This window comes from Schistocerca cancellata, chromosome 5 (assembly GCF_023864275.1).
Source record: "Schistocerca cancellata isolate TAMUIC-IGC-003103 chromosome 5, iqSchCanc2.1, whole genome shotgun sequence".
In the NCBI taxonomy this organism is placed as follows: Eukaryota; Metazoa; Arthropoda; class Insecta; order Orthoptera; family Acrididae; genus Schistocerca; species Schistocerca cancellata.
In genome coordinates, this window is record NC_064630.1 from 641,434,930 (window position 1) to 641,455,056 (window position 20,127).

General features: G+C 43.0%; 1 protein-coding gene across 1 annotated transcript in view; it reads right to left on the reverse strand.

Moving 5' to 3' along the window:
• Positions 1–216: 216 nt before the first annotated feature.
• LOC126188732 (lipase 3-like) overlaps positions 217–20,127 on the reverse strand; it is a 148,657-nt gene continuing 128,746 nt past the window's right edge. The window contains exons 6-8 of the mRNA XM_049930340.1: positions 16,952–17,036; positions 9,797–9,942; positions 217–748 (exon numbers count right to left, since the gene is read on the reverse strand). Of these exons, the coding sequence (XP_049786297.1) occupies positions 599–748; positions 9,797–9,942; positions 16,952–17,036 (381 nt within the window). The 3' untranslated portion in view covers positions 217–598. The remainder of the gene's footprint in view (positions 749–9,796; positions 9,943–16,951; positions 17,037–20,127) is intronic.

Consider the following 20,127-nt stretch of genomic DNA (forward strand, 5'->3'; position numbering starts at 1 on the left):
AGCACAAATTTGCATTGTTGTCATTTCATTATAAAGCTGATGGTTGTCCATATTGGCAACTGCGAACACATTTCATTTGTAATGGTATACGTCCTTATAGGCAGCATGGGAAATGTTTCAGTGTGTGTGTGTGTGTATGTGTGTGTTGGGGTTTACGGGCGCTCAACATCGAGGTCATCAGCGCCCTGACACACATTAAAAGGAACGAATGAAATGTTTCAGCTAAGTCAGACCAATCCAGGTGGAACTACCTCATGACACGCCACTTAGTCAATGGGTTCTTCTCAGGCATGCTACGCTGATGCTGGGATTTCAGTCCGTACAACGACATGGACATGTTCCTACAAACAAATAAAAAATGTTTTATGCTCTTTATGTTTCCGATGTGGTGATAAGAGCTTTATGGTTGTAAAAGCTTTATGACTATGGTAATATGAACGTTTACTTCACGATGTTGTCGGACAAAGCAGCGTACACGACGGCTGCACACAGATGGAATGAACTAATTGGTATACTTCCATAACTAGACGGCTGAATAGCCTGTTGGCAGCGAAACGACGAAGTGATCCAGCGAGGCCGGTACTGATCGGCAGTCGTGTCAGTAGCGCTTCAGAATGTCGACGACACGGTCGTTGAGGAGCCTGCGCTGGTCCCTGGCGATGAGGAAGTCGATGTGGGTGAAGTTGTCGTAGGGCACGCGGAACATCCCGATGCGCCGCGGCAGCAGCTCGTAGAAGCGCTGCACCTCCTGCAGACAAGCACACAGGAATGAGCATTTTACGCTACCAACAAAGACCTGATCACTTAACGCCCAGAGACACGCCAAGAAACGTCTACTGTACCGCTCGCTGACTTCTTCCCACGTATGTGGGCATGAACATCCGTAGAAGTTTATCCTAGAAGGAGTAATGCTAAAACTGACATTTTTTACATTGCTCATCCGATGAACTCGAAGACATCATGTGTCAAGAACTATAGGGTGTTTATAAAGTCACGTATTATTTTCCAACTAACCACATTATTATGGACTACAAACAACATGAACATACATTGATACACTACTGGCCATTAAAATTGTTACACCACGAAGATGACCTGCTACAGACGTGAAATTTAACCGACACGAAGAAGATGCTGTGATATGCAAAGGATTAGCTTTTCAGAGCATTCACACAAGGTTGGCACCGGTGGTGACACCTACAACGTTCTGACATAAGGAAAGTTTCCAACCGATTTGTCATACACAAACAGCAGTTGACCGGCGTTGCCTGGTGAAACGTTGTTGTGATGCCTCGTGTAAGGAGGAGAAATGGATACCATCACGTTCCCGACTTTGATAAACGTCGGATTGTAGCCTATCGCGAATGCGGTTTAACGTATCGCGACATTGCTGCTGGCGTTGGTCGAGATCCAATGACTGTTAGTAGAATGTGGAATCGGTGGGTTCAGGAGGGTAAAACGGAACGCCTTGCTGGATCCCAACGGCCTAGTATCACTAGCAATCGAGATTACAGGCATCTTACCCGCATGGATCTAACGGATCGTACAGCCACGTCTCGATCCCTGAGTAAACAGAAGGGGATGTTTGCAGAACAACAACCACTACACGAACAATTCGACGACGTTTGCAGCAGCATGGACTATCAGCTCGGAGACCATGGCTGCAGTTACCCTTGACGCTGCATCACAGACAGGAGCGCCTGCGATGGTGTACTCAACGACGAACCTGGGTGCACGAATGGCAAAACTCAGTTTTTTCGGATGAATCCAGGTTCTGTTTACAGCATCATGATAGTCGCATCCGTGTTTGGCGACATCGCGGCGAACGCACATTGGAAGCGTATATTCGTCATCGCCATACTGGCGTATCACCTGGCGTGATGGTATGGGGTGCTATTGGTTACACGTCTCGGTCATCTCTTGCTCACATTGACGGCACTTTGAACAGTGGACGTTACATTTCAGATGTGTTACGACCAGTGGGTCTACCCTTCAATCGATCTCTGCAAAACCCTACATTTCAGCAGGATAATGCACGACCGCGTGTTGCAGGTCCTGTACGGGCCTTTCTGGATACAGAAAATGTTCGACTGCTGTGCTGGTCAGCACATTCTCCAGATCTCTCACCAATTGAAAACGTCTGGTCAATGGTCGCCGAGCAACTGGCTTGTCACAATACGCCAGTCACTACTCTTGATGAACTGTGGTATCGTGTTGAAGCTGCATGGGCAACTGCGCCTGTACACGCCATCCAAGCTCTGTGTGACTCAATGCCCAGGCGTATCAAGGCCGTTATTACGGCCAGAGGTGGTTGTTCTAGGTACTGATTTCTCAGAATCTACACACCCAAATTGCCTGAAAATGTAATCACATGTCAGTTCTAGTATAATATATTTGTCCAATGAATACCCGTTTATCATCTGCATTTCTTCTTGGTGTAATAATTGTAATGGCCAGTAGCGTATATTTTAAATACATATTTAGTGCATTTGAGTCTGATGACCCTGCAAGTTCCATCGCTCGTGTATATCTGGAAAAATCCTTGCTAACATAGCTGGCGTTATTTGTTTCACAGCTGCAAAATGTGATTTTCCAATTGTTGAAGATTATTGATTTTACGTTTACGTCAATACCCCGCAAGCTAATTGACAGTGGGTGGCGGATGGTACTTCTGGTACATACATGTTTCGAGTAGCCATTCGCCTGGATGACGGTGTGTCGGGACTTTACTGTTGACCTAGCGTAATAAATAAACGTGGTTCAGCCGACCACGCATCACGTTTCCGTTGATCTACGGTCCAGTCTTGGTGCTTCAGAGCCCACTGCAATCGTAATTGTCGATGTTTAAGTCAACACGGAAGATTTAGGGTCGCCGATTGTGAAGCCATATGTTCAACAATGTGCACTAGACGGTGTGCTCCGATGCTTATAACAGTTTCCACAACGAAACTTTGTCTCTAAACCTGGCAGAAAAACCAAAGAGATTCTGGTCATATGTGAAGTATGTTAGCGGCAAGAAACAATCAATGCCTTCTCTACGCGATAGCACTGGAGATACTATCGAAGACAGTGCTGCCAAAGCAGAGTTACTAAACACAGCCTTCCGAAATGCCTTCACAAAAGAAGACGAAGTAAACATTCCAGAATTCGAATTGAGAACGGCTGCCAACATGAGTAACGTAGAATAAAAGCAAGTCTTCTGGTCCAGACTGTATACCAGTTAGGTTCCTTTCGGAGTATGCTGATGCATTAGCTCGATATTTAACAATCATATACAACCGTTCGCTCGACGAAAGATCCGTACCCAAAGACTGGAAAATTGCAGAGGTCACACCAATATTCAAGAAAGATAGCAGGAGTAATCCACTAAATTACAGGCCCATATCGTTAACGTCGATATGCAACAGGATTTTAGAACATATGTTGTGATCGAACATTATGTATTACCTCGAAGAAAACTGTCTATTGACACACAGTCAACATGGGTTTAGAAAACATCGTTCCTGTGAAACACAACTAGCTCTTTATTCACATGAAGTCTTGAGTGCTATTGACAAGGGATTTCAGATCGATTTCGTATTTCTGGACTTCAGGAGTGCTTTTGACACTGTACCACACAAGCGGCTTGTAGTGAAATTGAGTGCTTATGGAATATCGTCTCAGTTGTGTGACCGGTTTTGTGATTTCCTGTCTGAGAGGTCACAGTTCGTGGTAATTGACGGAAAGTCCTAGAGTAAAACGAAAGTGATTTCTGGCGTTCGCCAAGGTAGTTTCATAGGCCCTTTGCTGATACTTATCTATATAAACGATTTGGAAGACCATCTGAGCAGCCGTCTTAGGTTGTTTGCAGATGACACTGTCGTTTATCGACTAATAAAGTCATCAGAAGCTCAAAACAAATTTGGTTCAAATGGTTCAAATGGCTCTGGGCACTATGGGACTCAACATCTTAGGTCATAAGTCCCCTAGAACTTAGAACTACCTAAACCTAACTAACCTAAGGACATCACACACACCCATGCCCGAGGCAGGATTCGAACCTGCGACCGTAGCAGTCCCGCGGTTCCGGACTGCAGCGCCAGAACCGCTAGACCACCGCGGCCGGCTCAAAACAAATTTCAAAACGATTCAGAAAAGATATGTGAATGGTGCGAAAATTGGCAGTTGACACTACATCACGAAAAGTGTGAGGTCGTGTTTTTTGTTTTTTTGTTTTTGTTTTTTGTTTTTGGTTTTAGGGCGCAAAACTTCTATGGTAATTAGCGCCCAAAGTGTGAGGTCATCCATATGAGTGCTAAAAGGAATTCTCTTAAACTTCGGTTACACGATAAATCAGTCTAATCTAAAATCCGTAAATACAACTAAATATCTAGGTATTACAATTACGAATAACTTAAATTGGAAGGAACACATAGAAAATGTTGTAGGTTAGGCTAACCAAAGACTGCGTTTTATTAGCAGGACACTTAGAAAATGTAACAGACCTACTAAGGAGACTGCCTACACTACGCTTGTCCGTCCTCTTTTAGAATACTGCTGCGCGGTGTGGGATCCTTACCAGATAGGACTGACGGAGTACATCGAAAAAGTTCAAAGAAGGGCAGCACGTTTTGTATTATCGCAAAATATAGGAGAGAGTGTCACAGAAATGATACAGGACTTGATCTGGACATCATTAAAAGAAAGGCGTTTTTCGTTGCGACGGAATCTTTTCACGGAATTCCAATCACCAACTTTCTCCTCCGAATGCGAAAATATGTTGTTGACACCGACTTACATAGGGAGAAACTATCACCACGATAAAATACGGGAAATCAGAGCTCTTACGGAAAGATATAGGTTTTCGTTCTTTCCGAGCGCTATACGAGATTGGAATAATAGATAATTGTGAAGGTGTTTCAATGAACCCTCTGCCAGGCATTTAAATGTGATTTGCAGAGTATCCATGTAGAGGTAGATGTAGATGTAGAAATACTATGCCTGTTCCAGCATTGTCAGATTTCCTGCAGATCGGCGCCTATCCTCATTTACAGAGCGGGAAAGCCAACAACCTCAACGTTGCGTTATTACGGGTGGACGTCCAGCAACTTGTGGCCAACTCGTGGTTTCACCGTCCTTCGATTATTTTCAGCTCACGACAGTAGCACGCAAATAGTTGACCAGCTTCGCATTTTCCGAAATGATTGCTACAAGACGCTTGGCCATAAAATTTGACCTTTGTCAAAGTCGTGTTTGTCAGTGGATTTTCCCGTCTGGGATCCGTATCGTCAGTAGAATAATTCCCCATTCATCTCTGCTCTGTTCGATTCTTTTCTTACCACGCCAAGTGTTCGCTATACTACCAGGCGGCTTTAAGTATTGTGATAGTATTTTGGCTCCACGCCAAGTGTTCACTATACTACCAGGCGGCTTTCAGTATTGTGATAGTATTTTGGCTCATCAGTGTATTCCGGAAGTAAATTAATTTGATTTCTAAAAGATAAACATGTTTCATTAACGTATGAAAAGTACGAGGGCTGTTCAGAAAGTAAGCTCCAATTTATCGCGAAATGGGAACCACAGTGAAAATTAGAAATGTTTTATTTTTAACAGTTAGCTACACCATCCAGCTACTTCTCTACGTAGTTGCCGTTCTGACTAAGACATTTGTCGTAGCGTTGTACCAACTTTCCAATACCCTCATCATAAAAGACAGCCGTCAGTGCTTTCCGCCAATTCTCTACGCTGGCCTACAGCTCGTTTTCTGTGCCAAAATGTTGTATTCACAGCCAGCGGTTCATGTGAGCAGAAATGAAACGCAGGGGGAGTCAATTACGGGCTGTATTGTGGGTAGTCAAACATTTCCAATTGAAAACGATGCAGGAGCATCTTCATTGCCCCTTCAGAATGCGGCTGAGAATATTGCCTTGTAGAAGAAACTGCACGACAGTTATGTAATGTTGGCTGTACAGCTTCAGGCGAAATTTCTCACCAGGTCCTCGTACTTGGCGGGAGACACTATTCTCTAGACAACTTTACGCGATCACTGTGAGCTCAGAAATGAGTGGAGTGACGTGATGCTGTCTAGGGTCATACTAGAGACACTGCCCAACACATCTGTGCAAAGCTTTATCGGATTATCATAGTCGTTTCCATTTCGCGATCAATCGGAGCTTACTTTCTGAACAGCCCTCGTACATCTTTACGTTATTCTTATGGATGTGGTTTCCACCATTTTTGAGTTAAATGATCTGATATTGCATCCTCATACGATTAAACCAAACGTATCCAACAAGAAAAGGTAGAGAACATTCACAAAAAATACTTCGATTCATGTATCACTGAAAGTGAGTTAGACCGACAAAGATACAAAATCAAATCTGTTAATTAATACTCTTCGAAGTGAACAAAAGAGAAATAAACTTTAAAAGGCCACCTATACAGCTTCGATGCAATGTACAATCCATTGTTTGCTTCCAAAAAGTCACATCGGATCACGCTAACGGATATATTGGATTAATTTCATGCCTCGTCTTTCTTTATTTTGAGTGGCACAACTCAAGTTAAACAAAATGTTATATAAAAGCTGTATTCTTGGGTTGTTTGCGTGAAGTGAATCACAGAGCCGGCATTCAATTAACTGGATGCGAGAAACCTTCCAAGACGACTTTCATTTACTCATTAGAACTGTTTTTAGCAGCCTAGAGCTGAATCAAGATGGCCTTTGTCTCCCCAATCATTTTGAGAAGCTATTGCGCAACCCTCCCAAACAGGTTGCAAAATTCGTAACAGTGTGACTACATGTTCCGCTGTCTTGAACTTCAAAGAATTCCGGTTTATACTAGCTCCTGGAGTGGACCATCAAATTTTACACTTCTTTTTTCTAGCGAAGGAACTACTTTTTTTCTTTCTTACTTTTTGATCCACAAATGAAACACAGATGAGTACAATTACAGTATTAACACTAGAGCGCCAAATGCGCCAAATGTTATGTTGTTACTAAACCATCATAAATTTTACTACTTCATATTTTATTCGAAGGAAGTTGTGGTGTCACCGCCAGACACCACACTTGCTAGGTGGTAGCCTTTAAATCGGCCGCGGTCCGTTAGTATACGACGGACCCGCGTGTCGCCACTGTCAGTGATTGCAGACCGAGCGCCGCCACACGGCAGGTCTAGAGACACTTCCTAGCACTCGCCCCAGTTGTACAGCCGACTTTGCTAGAGATGGTTCACTGACAAATTACGCTCTCATTTGCCGAGACGATAGTTAGCATAGCCTTCAGCTACGTCATTTGCTACGACCTAGCAAGGCGCCATTATCATTTGCTATTTATCTTGTCATGCATGTACCATCAGACCGATGTTCGCCAATTATGGATTAAAGTTAAGTATTCCAGAAGCTCCGTACTTTTTTTACTAGACTTAACTCCTTTAACTGTTCCAGACCTCACGCCAGCCTGCGTGAGCTTAAACGTGTGCCTTTCGGCTTCCTCATAGTGGCTTGTCTGTCTTGCCAAGTCACAACAGAAGTCATAACTTCTAATTTATGCGCTCATTAATGACAACTATAATGTCCCCTGTGGTACGTCACATACAAAATAAGTACATAATTTCCGGTTTTACACCCTGAACAGACAATGCCCAGCTGGAGAGAACTTCGAATTGGTACCAGTGAGCCGTGTGCGGCTCGCTTTCAGGCCGTTTGTTCTTTGGCATTTTGTCACATCGAGTGGCGTCTTGTTTCTTCCTTACTTACTGGCATAACGAAGTTGCTGGTTTGCCTCCTTGAGTGGCAGTAGCAGCGTTTATCGATACTAGTACTGTCGTCCTATCTGAGTGGTGGTGGTGTGTGTGGTGGTCAGGCAGTTGGGATGGAGCAGCGAGGAAGTCTGTGCGCCGCGAAGCCAGGCTGCGACTGCTCGCGGCGTGCACGCGCCGTCGGGTCACGAGGCGCTAGCTGCGAGAGCGACGAAGTTCGTTGCCCACGAAACCTGGATGCTGAAGCTGAGTGATCAGTTAACCTGTTATGAAACCTCAACTGTTGTGAGATCTCTTCATTCATTTGCGTGTTGTTGCTCCCTAGGCTGTTTGGGCTAGCAGCAACATATGGCGTTTTGGAGTTGGTGAAATCTTCCAGTCGTCTTCCTATAATGCGATTAATTGTTAAATTGACTGTTAGTTGCCAGTGAAGTGCACCAGCGGTATTTTCTGCCCTGTGGCCGTTAATGCCCATTACCTGCGCTGGTCATTAGCATAGTTTTCCGGCAGTGTACCTTTCCTCGTCGTGTTGATGCTGTCCGGCTCAGCGTGTAGTTCGACAGCCTTTTTTAAGTTGTTTGGTTCATACTTTGCTTAGAGTGGTTATTGTTCCCTTGGCTGTTTTTAGACGCCAGTTTCTGAAAACGTAGTGCTGTTCATATCCTCGTCCTCGGCCCATATTTTCCACTGTTGTGCCATTGGTCGGACAGAAGGGAATTAGTTAAACTGTTGGTCTGTCCTTGGGCCGTCCCTAGTTTGGGTTGCCATCCGATTATTTAACTTCAACTCTTGTCTGCCTGTCTCACATCACCTTACATTAGAACTACCTCCTCAAGCCGACCCTTGGAACACTTATGAGCACCACTTGTTCTGTTGGTTTTAGATTGTGATTTTCATTTTAGTTTGAAGTATTGTACAAGGCCTTCGGCTGTTTATTAATTCAGTTCTTTTTAAATTTTACATACAAGCTTTCAGTGATGTTAAATTAAAATTTTGAAGATTGAGTTTATTTTTAAAAAATTCCTTAAAATTTTTGCTATCTGAAATTGTTTGTCATCCAGGCCCTAAGTCGTTGGTTCTTCGCTGTGTTATGTGTGGCTTCAGCCGAGGATTTACGTGAACTCCTTTTAATAAGGCCTTCAAATGGTTCAAATGGGTCTGGGCACTATGGGACTTAACTGCTGTGGTCATCAGTCCCCTAGAACTTAGAACTACTTAAACCTAACTAACCTAAAGACATCACGCAGATCCGTGCCCGAGGCAGGATTCGAACCTGCGACCGTAGCGGTCTCGCGGTTCCAGACTGTAGCGCCTAGAACCGCTCGGCCAATCCGGCCGGCAATAAGGCCTTCAGCTGTGTGTATTTGATAAAGGAAAATTTTTTATGAGAAGGAAGGGGTTTATTTTAAATTGTTTGTCTGACTTGTTCAGGCCTTCAGCCTTTGTTTCAAATTTGTTTGTGGCTTTCAGCCGTGCAATAAGTCAATATTTCTTTAATTAGGCTTTCAGTTGTTCTGTTGTAAGTTCAAAAGAAATTTCTTGATTAGAAAAATTGTTTATTAATGGTTTCAATTATAGTTGTCCTTCAGACGTGTGGTGCAGGCCTTCAGACGCAAATTGTTTTCAATTGCATGTTTTTTTATCTTCTGTTTTTAATTGCTTTTGATTTCTAAGCCTAGCCTTCTGCCGTTCTTGTCTTTGGTGTGGTTTTGGGCTTTCAGCCCAGAAAACATCTCAAGTTTTCTTTAACTAGGCGTTCAGCCGTATTGTCTAATTGTGATCTTTTGAAGCAATGTTTAAATAAGTGGTTCTTGGAAAAATAAAGTTGTGTGTTTGATTGTGCAACTCACAGTAACTGTTTACGGCCCCATCCACAATCGTAACCTTATCTCTGAGTACCTACCAACCAGGTTTCAACCAGCTGCAGTAGTAAATTTTACGTGGGTTAGCGTTAAATGTCAGTGTGCTTCAGGGTCTACAACAAGCGATCTGCCGTGTCAGCTGCTGTTGTCTCTAGGGTGTGCAGCAGGGAGAGGTTCGGTGCGCAGACTGACCTTGAAGGTGACAGCGTAGTCGTTGTCGGCGTAGAAGACGGCTACGGGCGTGGCGTCGTAGTGGCGTAGGTCGAAGCGGGGCGGTGTGCTCTGGTTGTAGAAGCGCACGTTGCCCTCTGGTCCGTGGTCGAACGCGCGGAATTCGTCTGCAAAGCGAAAGGCTGTCTGCAGGTTCTGCATAAACCAGGCTGCAGTTAAAAGAGCCAAAGCACGTAGAAGGGCGGGCGCAAGTTGTGAAGGGAGTGAAACAGGGTCGCATTCAGTCTGTACATTGAGCAAGCATTAAAGGAAATCGACAAATTAAAGTGCAGGTAGAAGCTTCGGAATAAAATATATAGGAAGTGCAGGGAAGTTAAGGTGAAATGGCTGCAAGAAAAATGTGAAGAAATCGAGAAAGAAATAGTTGTCGAAAGGCCTGCTAAGCATATAGAAAAGTAAAAACGACCTTCCGTCAAATTAAAAGCAAGGATGGTAACATAAAGACTGCAATGTCAACTCCTCTGTTAAATGCAGAGGAGAGAGCGGGTAGCTGGGAAGAGAAAAATTTAGGCCTCTGTGAGGGGGAAGACATGCCTGGTGAAATGATTGAAATAGCTCTGAGCACTAGACTTATCATCTGAGGTCATCAGTCCCCTAGAACTTAGAACTACTTAAACCCAACTAACGTAAGGACATCACACACATCCATGCCCGAGGCAGGATTCAAATCTGCGACCGTAGCGGTCGCGCGGTTCCAGGCTGAAGCGTCTAGAACAGCTCGGCCACAACGGCCGGCCCTTGTGTCTGATGGCGTGACAGAGAAGAAACAGCAGTCGGTATAAAAGAGATAGGGGAACCAGTATTAAAATCAGAATTTAAAAGAGCTTTGGAAGACTTACTATCAAATAAGGCTGAACGGATAGGTAACATTCCATCGCAATTTCTAAAATCACAGGGGGAAATGGCAACAAAACGGCTATTACGTTGGTGTCTAGAATGTATGAGTCTGGCTATAAACCATCTGACTTTCGAAAAATATCATCCACACAATTCCGAAAACTGTAAGAGCTGACAAGTACGAGAATTTTCGCACAATCAGTTTAAGAGCTCATGCATCCAAGACGCCGACAATAATAATACGCAGAAGAATTGAAAGGAAAACTGAGGTTATATTAGATGATGATCAGTTTGGGTTTAGGAAAGATAAAGGCACCAGAGAGGCAGTACTGACATTGCTGTTGATAATGGAAGCAAGACTTAAGAAAAATGAAGATACATTCACGAACCAGGTGTTTTTTCTTCAGGCCGCGGCTGGCAGTGATTGAAGGAACTCTGACGACAGAAAGGTATGTCACGTACATCACAGGTCCTCATGCGTTGACCCTCATGCGTCAGTATCGTGGTGCCATATTTCAACAGGACAATGCTCATCCACACACGGCACGCGTCTCTATGTATTGTCTGAATGATGATGAGGTATTCCCATGGCCAGCAGGATCCCCAGTTTTGTCGCCGATGGAACATGTGTGGAACCCCTTCGGACGTCAACTCCGTATCAGTTCCAGTGTGCATAACATCGAGGATTAGAGGCAATATTTGTGGGCCAGCTTCTAGGATACAGTGGAGCAGAGGGACTGCAACGTAATAGCGATTAGTGGTCCCATACTGCCAAGTTCTTTGAAAATCGGACTCGATTTCGTTATCACTGGAATAACGTCACATACCCTCCCAATCAGTTTCATTCATTTTCTCCTCCCATTCAGAGTGTTTGACATTTTTGTCGGATATTGTATTTTCACCGTAAAACTGTTTACATTTTTAGTGTAAATAAAAGCATCTATGAGGAGTGAGAGACATTTCAATTTCCGGGGGAAGTAGTAAATTCCGTCAATTTAGACAGTCAGAACTGATAGAGTTGGATACCGTCCTCCTAGAGAATAGCGGAATTAGGACAAGGCTTCGATGTCTACAACTCTGTGGAGATAGGTTAGTATGCGAGCTGGTTCCAACAGAGATCTACGATGACATCCAGTGGTAGGCGTCGCAAAGCCTGCTAATCGACAAAAGAGTGCACCTGCAAATCGTATGCTGAATCACAGCAATAAAAAGTCGCCACCTCAATCTACAATCCCACTCAGACTGATAACACGACTGAGAATGAGGTTCTTTTACGGTTTTGTGGCTCCTACGTTAAGTTGTAGTACAGAGAATATTGTGTATTATAGTTAGTTACATGTTCCATAGATTACTTGAGTGTTTCTTCTATGGAAATAATGTAAAACGAGTCAATTTACATGATATGTGTACGTGATTAATTTCAACATTAATGAACATATTTTTTTAGTCCTAGCCACGCAACTCCACTTGAAAACTAGGATGTTTTATACCTGGTGCCAGTCTGTAAATGAAAAGTCGTCCATGAAATAGAAGGAATGTCGAGAACAAATGATTTTAGGTTAGATTTAAAAGGTAGTAACGGCCATTTTTTTCTCTACCATAGTAGGCATGGACCTCATTATTCTTCTCAGATTGTGATGGATTATTTACGACGAATTTCATTACCGAATGTTGCTGTTGTGATGGTGCAGATAAAACGCCTGATTCCTTGAGGAGATGCCTACATGAAGATAGTGGATGAACACCACATATTGCTCTTACTGCTCACTTTTGTGTAAACAATACTTTCCTTCTAAGTGATAAGGTACCCAACAAAATTATTGCGTAAGACATTATTAAGTGAAAATCTGAAAAAACCTGAGGAGGGTAGATTCGTTGGTTTCCAATATTAGTAATTATACGAAGAGAAAAGTGGCTGATCTAATTGTTTCAGCAGCTCAAAAATATTCGTCTTTCAGTTCAGGTTTTCATCAATATGTACACACAAACAGTAGGAGCATTCTACCCGGTTTACTGATTCCTGCTCATCATCCTGCTCATCATCAACTTTTGGCAGTTGTTGTACAGAACTGAATATGGTATGTGTTCTCAAAATTAAGGAGAGTCCTTTTTCAGGGAGCTACTTAATAATTCTTTAAAAACATCGTTAACTATCTGTTCTGTTGTGTTTTCTCTAAAGGGATTTATTGTAACACTAGTATCATCTGCAAAAATTACCAGTTACGTGTGACGAATGTTAAGTGGAAGGTCGCTCACACATATATACTGATGAGCCAAAACATTATGACCACCTGCGTAATAGCTTGTTTGTCCATCTTTGGAACGAAATAGATCACTGATTTTGCGTACCAGGGATCCGACTGTTTGTTGCTACGTTTATGGATGTATGTGGCATTAAATGTCTAAGCACAGGTCGTGTAATTCGCGTAAGTAACGGGTCGCTCATTTGGGTAAGCGATGCGGCGCCCGATAGCGACCCAGATGAGTTGCATAGGATTTACATCAGAGGAATTTCGTCGCCGAGACATAAACTTGAGTTCACTATAATGCTCCTCAAACCAATACAGCACGGTTCTGGCTCCGAGACACGGGCAGTTATACTGCTGAAAGATGACATAGCCAGCCGGCCGCTGTGACCGAGCGGTTCTAGGGGCTTCAGTCCGGAATCGCGCTGCTGCTACGGTCGCAGGTTCGAATCCTGCGTCGGGCATGAATGTGTGTGATTCTTTAGGTTATTTAGGTTCTAAGTCTAGGGGACTGACGACCTCCGACGTTTTCAAGAAGGGACGTCGAACAGATGTGCAGAACTATAGACCTATATCTCTAACGTCGATCAGTTGTAGAATTTTGGAACACGTATTGTGTTCGAGTATAATGACTTTTCTGGAGACTAGAAATCTACTCTGTAGGAATCAGCATGGGTTTCGAAAAAGACGGTCATGTGAAACCCAGGTCGCGCTATTCGTCCACGAGACTCAGAACACGGGTTCCCAGGTAGATGCCGTGTTTCTTGACTTCCGCAAGGCGTTCGATACAGTTCCGCACAGTCGTTTAATGAACAAAGTAAGAGCATATGGACTATCAGACCAATGTGATTGGATTGAGGAGTTCCTAGATAACAGGACGCAGCATGTCATTCTCAATGGAGAGAAGTCCTCCGAAGTAAGAAGGGGAGTGTCAAAAAATGGTTCAAATGGCTCTGAGCACTATGGGACTTAACTGCTGAGGTCATCAGTCTCCTAGAACTTAGAAATATTTAAACCTAACTAACCTAAGGACATCACACACATCCATGCCTGAGGCAGGATTCGAACCTGCGACCGTAGAGGTCGCGCGGTTTCAGACTGTAGCGCCTAGAACCGCTCAGCCACTCCGGCCGGCAGGGGGAGTGTCATAGGACCGTTTCTATTCACAATATACATAAATGACCTGGTGGATGACATCGGAAGTTCACTGAGGCTTTTTGCAGATGATGCTGTGGTGTATCGAGAGCTTGTAACAATGGAAAATTGTACTGAAATGCAGGAGGATCTGCAGCGAATTGACGCATGGTGCAGGGAACGGCAACTGAATCTCAATGTAGACAAGTGTAATGTGCTGCGAATACTCAGAAAGATAGATCCTTTATCATTTAGCTACAAAATAGCAGGTCAGCAACTGGAAGCAGTTAATACCATAAATTATCTGGAGTACGCATTAGGAGTGATTTAAAATGGAATGATCATATAACGTTGATCGTCGGTAAAGCAGATGCCAGACTGAGATTCATTGGAAGAATCCTAAGGAAATGCAATCCGAAAACAAAGGAAGTAGGTTACAGTACGCTTGTTCGCCCACTGCTTGAATACTGCTCAGCAGTGTGGGATCCGTACCAGATACGGTTGATAGAATATATAGAGAAGATCCAACGGAGAGCAGCGCGCTTCGTTACAGGATCATTTAGTAATCGCGAAAGCGTTACGGAGATGATAGATAAACTCCAGTGGAAGACTCTGCAGGAGAGACGCTCAGTAGCTCGGTACGGGCTTTTGTCAAAATTTCGTGAACATACCTTCACCGAAGAGTCAAGCAGTATATTGCTCCCTCCTACGTATATCTCGCGAAGAGACCATGAGGATAAAATCAGAGAGATTAGAGCCCACACAGAGGCATACCGACAATCCTTCTTTCCACGAACAATACGAGACTGGAATAGAAGGGAGAACCTCCGCCACACACCGTCAGGTGGCTTGCGGAGTATGGATGTAGATGTAGATGTAGATGTAAGTCCCATAGTGCTCAGAGCCATTTGAGCCATTTTGATGACATAGCCGTCGGGGAAGACATCACGCATGAAGGGATGCAGATGGCTCGCAACTGTCAGCGCCTATCACAGATTCCACGCAAGTGCAGGAGAATGTCTCCTTCAGCGTAATAGTGCTCCCACTAGCCTGCTTCACTGGCGTGCTGCACGTCTCGAGCCGCCGTTCACCTCTATGACGGCGTTTGTGCAGACGACCATCGTCGTAGTGTTGAAAAAATGTGATTCACCCCAAGAGCCGATGCGTTTCCATTGATCGACGGCGAATCCCGATGGTCCCTTGCCCACTCCAATCGTAACTGATTCAACATAATGGTGGTCTGCTGTGGAGCTCCATGTTCAACAAAGTACAATGAACTGTGTGCTACTGCACACTTGTACGTGCACCAGTGCTGTGCTCTTTCGGGAGAGATGCCACAGATCATCATCTATCCTACTTTGCAGAGCAGACAAGCCTTCGAACACCACGTTCTGTGAAGAATCGTGGACGTCCAACCATTTAGCGCCTAGTGAGTTTCAGTGCCCTACCTCATTCTGTAGATGCTCACGACAGTGGCACGTCAACATTCGACCAGGTTCTCTGTTTTCAAGATACTCATTCAGAGGCTGTGCATAATAACAATCTGGCCTTTGTTAATGTCGCTTATCTCAATGAATTTCCCCATTTGCAGCCCATATCGTCGCTATAGTGATCTCCTGTATGCCTCTGTTCCGCTTGCATACTTCTGTTACGGCATCCAACGTCGTGGTAGGCAGTGGTCATAATGTCATGGCTCATCAATGTATGTGAATAGTAGTGAGCCAGAAATTCAGTTCCCTCCTTGATTTCTCTGTAGATATTAAAATTTTCTCCTCTTCCACTGCTTTCCAAGAAAAAAACTAATTATTCTTTACAGTTGATAATTCTGCTTCCCTTGATATGGCTTAAACGTTACGAACTGAAAATTTCTTGCTGAAGAGGCTGCAGCATGTTGTACGTGCTTGGAAAGTTGATAGATGTAGGAGTGACTTCAGGCCTGTCCCAGCGGAGTGTTACGGGACCCTTGATGTTTGTGTTATATTTTAATAACCCGGAGGGCATTATCAATAGTAATCTTATGCTTTCTGGAGATCATATAGGTATTTAAAATAAAGTAGTGTGTGAAAAAATCTGCACGAGGACACAGTGAAATTTTGATGAGATTTTCAAATGGTGCAAAGATTCACAAATCGCTATAAATGATCAGAAATATAAAAAATTTTCAGCAAAATCGTAGTATCCTATAGCCAAAATCTCAATGTGTCGCGCGAACCGTGGCAATGCGCCTATGACCGCACGACCCCTAGAGTATTGCCAGAGTATGTTCCAGCCATGCCAACTAGGTCCAACACGGCATATGGAACGTGTACAAAGAAAGGCAGCGCGAATGCTCACTTTTTTGACTGAATAATGGAAAGTGTCACGTAATGCTCAAAAATCTAAACAGGCAGATACTTGGACACCAGTACACAGCAAGAGGTACCTTTAAAGTCCCAGGAATCAGATGAAGTGAGGAATTTATAAAAATACTACAGCCTCCTTTTTTTTCGCTTGTATAGGGACCGCAGAGACGGCGTAACATCGGTTACCGCTCACACAAAGATGTTCAAGCGCTCTCTTTTCCTAAGATGTATACCCGAATGGTACAGGATGGAACTCTGAGACACGCTTCATTGAGAAGTACACTCCCCCATGCAGTTCCTAGTGGTTTGAAAATTTTTTATCCATCGACAAGGTCATTAAGTAACTGTTTCTGTTTGAAAACACATATCTTGAATAAGTGGTGCAACATTTAACATTTTATGTACTGAAGATGATCTGTAACAACATGAAATCACTCCGTGATTGTATTGGCGCATTTAATTTGTGTGGAGGGAGGGGGGGGTACTGGTGAGGGGTGTGATTTGATTTGAGTGTGACAGCTGTTGTATGAACTCTGCTTAGCAAGTACATAACTCACCGGCCTTGTGATTCTGCACGAAGTGGATGAGAGTACGAGTCGACGTGCCCGACAAGATGTGCGTCAGTATGGACGGCAGTCGATCCTGTAGGAACAGAGAAATTGTTAGGTAAAGCATCATATGAACTTCTTAACTACTCAACCATGTAACCCATTTACTTTCCTTTTGAACACATTTCAGTCTTACACGTTGTACACGAACTGTAATTCGGGTTGCCACAATTCTCTTCTACAAAACCGGGACAAACGCTTATTAGCAATTAAATATAGCGCACTCTCCATAAAATAAGTAACACAAATATATTTGGCATAGTTTTAATGCGAAATGCTTTACAATGCATTAAAATTATTTTTCTGTTTTGCCAGTAATAACTGTACTTTCGTGATAACTGTACAGAGTCAAGATATTAATATATGGAACATGCAGCATTCAGAACAACCCACAATTGACACACTATATAGGATGTCAAGAATAGCCCAAACTGAAGCCAAATGTAACTTATTTCTGTCTTCAGTCCAGTTAGTGAAAAGACTCTTTCTACGTTAGCATTGTCAACAGGACGGGAGAAATAAACGTGGACTGTTTTCAGCAGTGTTCTTTTGACATACAGCTTCTGAATAACAGTACCCACTTTTTGATTTCGATAATTATTAATCGTAGTTTGAAGAGATCTGGCGGGCCTTTAAATTGCGATTCCTTGAGAGCTATGTAAAGGGATTGCTTTATAAAAAACTGGGATGTTTACCCAGCCGGAAAGGATATTATTTATACCACTTAACAGTCAGGGAGAAATCCGGATTTCCGGGACGTATGGCCACCTTAATTGTAATAATTTAGCCTGCGTTGCAGAAACGTCACTGCCTACAGAAGCGATGTGATTTTTATATAAGAAATGAAACAAAACATCCGAAAAAATTACAGAGGAATCTTACTTTTTACAGTGATTTATAAAATTATCTATAAAGCTTTGTCGAACCGACTTGAGCCGCAAGCACTCCCTCAGACTGGTGAGCAACAGATGGAGTTCAGAAAAGGGAGATCGTGTATTGAACAAATGTGGCACATTGAAACAATACTACACGTCAGACGATGCCGGAACAATATAGTCACGTTTGTGGATTTCAGAAATGCTTACGATTCTACTGAGTGACAAAAGCTGTTCAATAGCCTAGAAGAATTAGAAGTTCCAAAGAAAGACCAAAGTCATCGTCAAGGAGACCTTATCTGGAAGTACTTAAAAAGTGAAATTCATTGGAGACATCTCAGACTCATTCGAAATTCACACGTGAGTTTGATAAGGAGACGGCTTATCGCCTTGTTCAACATGGTTCAAATGGCTCTGAGCACTATGGGACTTAACTTCTCTGGTCATCAGTCCCCTAGAACTTAGAACTACTTAAACCTAACTAAGCTAAGGACATCACACATATCCATGACCGAGGCAGGATTCGAACCTGCGACCGTAGCGGTCCCGCGGTTCCACACTGTAGCGCCTAGAACCGCTCGGCCACTCCGGCCGGCTGTTCAACATGGTACTGGAAAAATTAGAGAACGGAGAAAACATATCAAATGTGTCTAGATAGGAAAAGAGAAAGGAGAAAGTAATGGTGAAATGCTTGACCTCTGCAGATACCTGGCTATATTAATGAAGGACGGAGATGAAATCAAACCAGCACTAGATAAACTACATAAAAATCTGCAAATACCCTGTAAAACCGTGTTCCAAATTTCCTACGAAGAAACTCAGTTTGTTGAACCAAATCAGCCGGAAATCTCCGACTGAAAACACACTGTGGATAAACATAGCACGTCACTCGCTTCAGGTACTTAGGAGAAACCATCTAACCTACGCGACTGAATAAAATCCCCAAGACAGAAATAGTATTCAAACTGCCAAATGCGCAGAAACTAATAGGACACTCTACAACAAAAAACCAACATCATGTAATACTAAAGCACGAGACTGCAGCTCAGCCGTTTTACCACAAACGTTGTATACAGGAGATACCACAAAAACTAGAGGGATGACAAAAATTCATGACAACGGAAACAAGAGTGCAAAATTCTTAGAAAAATCTACAGTGCTGTCCTCCGAGATTTAACTTAAGAATTCTGTGGACACGTATACAACATCACATAAGAATTTAGGAAAAGAAGCCTACAGTTTTACGGAGATCTAAGTAGGCTGGATGAAAACGGACTTACTAACAAGCTTTTGAACAACGTTAATGCAAGAAAATTAAAGACCAGTTGGATAAAGAAACACAACAAGACCTGCAACAACTGAAAATCTCGGAAGAAGAAACTGAGGACAGAAAACAGTTGAGAAGCAAAACAAAAAACAAGGAAGTAGAAAAAGGCTCAGCGAAAGAAATAGAAGACGAAAGGAAGGAAAAACGCGGTGAATTAATGAAGAGGTTTTGGGAAGAAAGAAAAAGCAGAAAAAGAAATCAAGCTGTAATTGGTTCAAGATCACATGCTCTCCTAAAGGGGAATAACCAAGATGTATGGGATACAGAAAATCAAATTGTGTCTTAGATCTTTCTATTGTTTTCTCGATTTGTCTACATATGATGTCAATTGATATATCTGCTAAATCTCCATGAAAGAGGGGAAATTCTGGAATCACACGATTCAAGGAACACTGAATAGTGCAACGAGTAGTTATTGGTTCGCAGTCATCTGAGATAGTTAGTAGGACGTGTAGCGTTGAAAATAGAAGAACTATGTTTCGAGTTGCTTTGAATACTTGTAGCTGGAAGTTTAGACCGCTACGCACATGAGACTGGAACCGAAAACATCGTCTCTGGATAACCGAGAACACGTATTTGTTGCTCTGTATAGCAACACTTTCCAAATGCGTAAAAATGCAAGATAATGTCTGCAACAAAGAGAAATATCCAGATGTAACCCGATTATACCGTTAGTGCTAAGCTCCTACAGATTATCATGTCATATAACCATCTGCGGGTAATATTGGCAAAAGATGCGATACGTGATGAACTGGTAAAACAAATTTGTAGGTAAGGCTAATGGGAAACATAAATTTCTTCGAAAAGTTTTTGAAAACGATTCAATTTGCAAACAAGGCGTATTATCCCACAAAGTGCTGATGTGAGAAATTGTAGATTAGCTACCCTGCGTTTGGAATCCTTATCACGAAGATATGATAGCA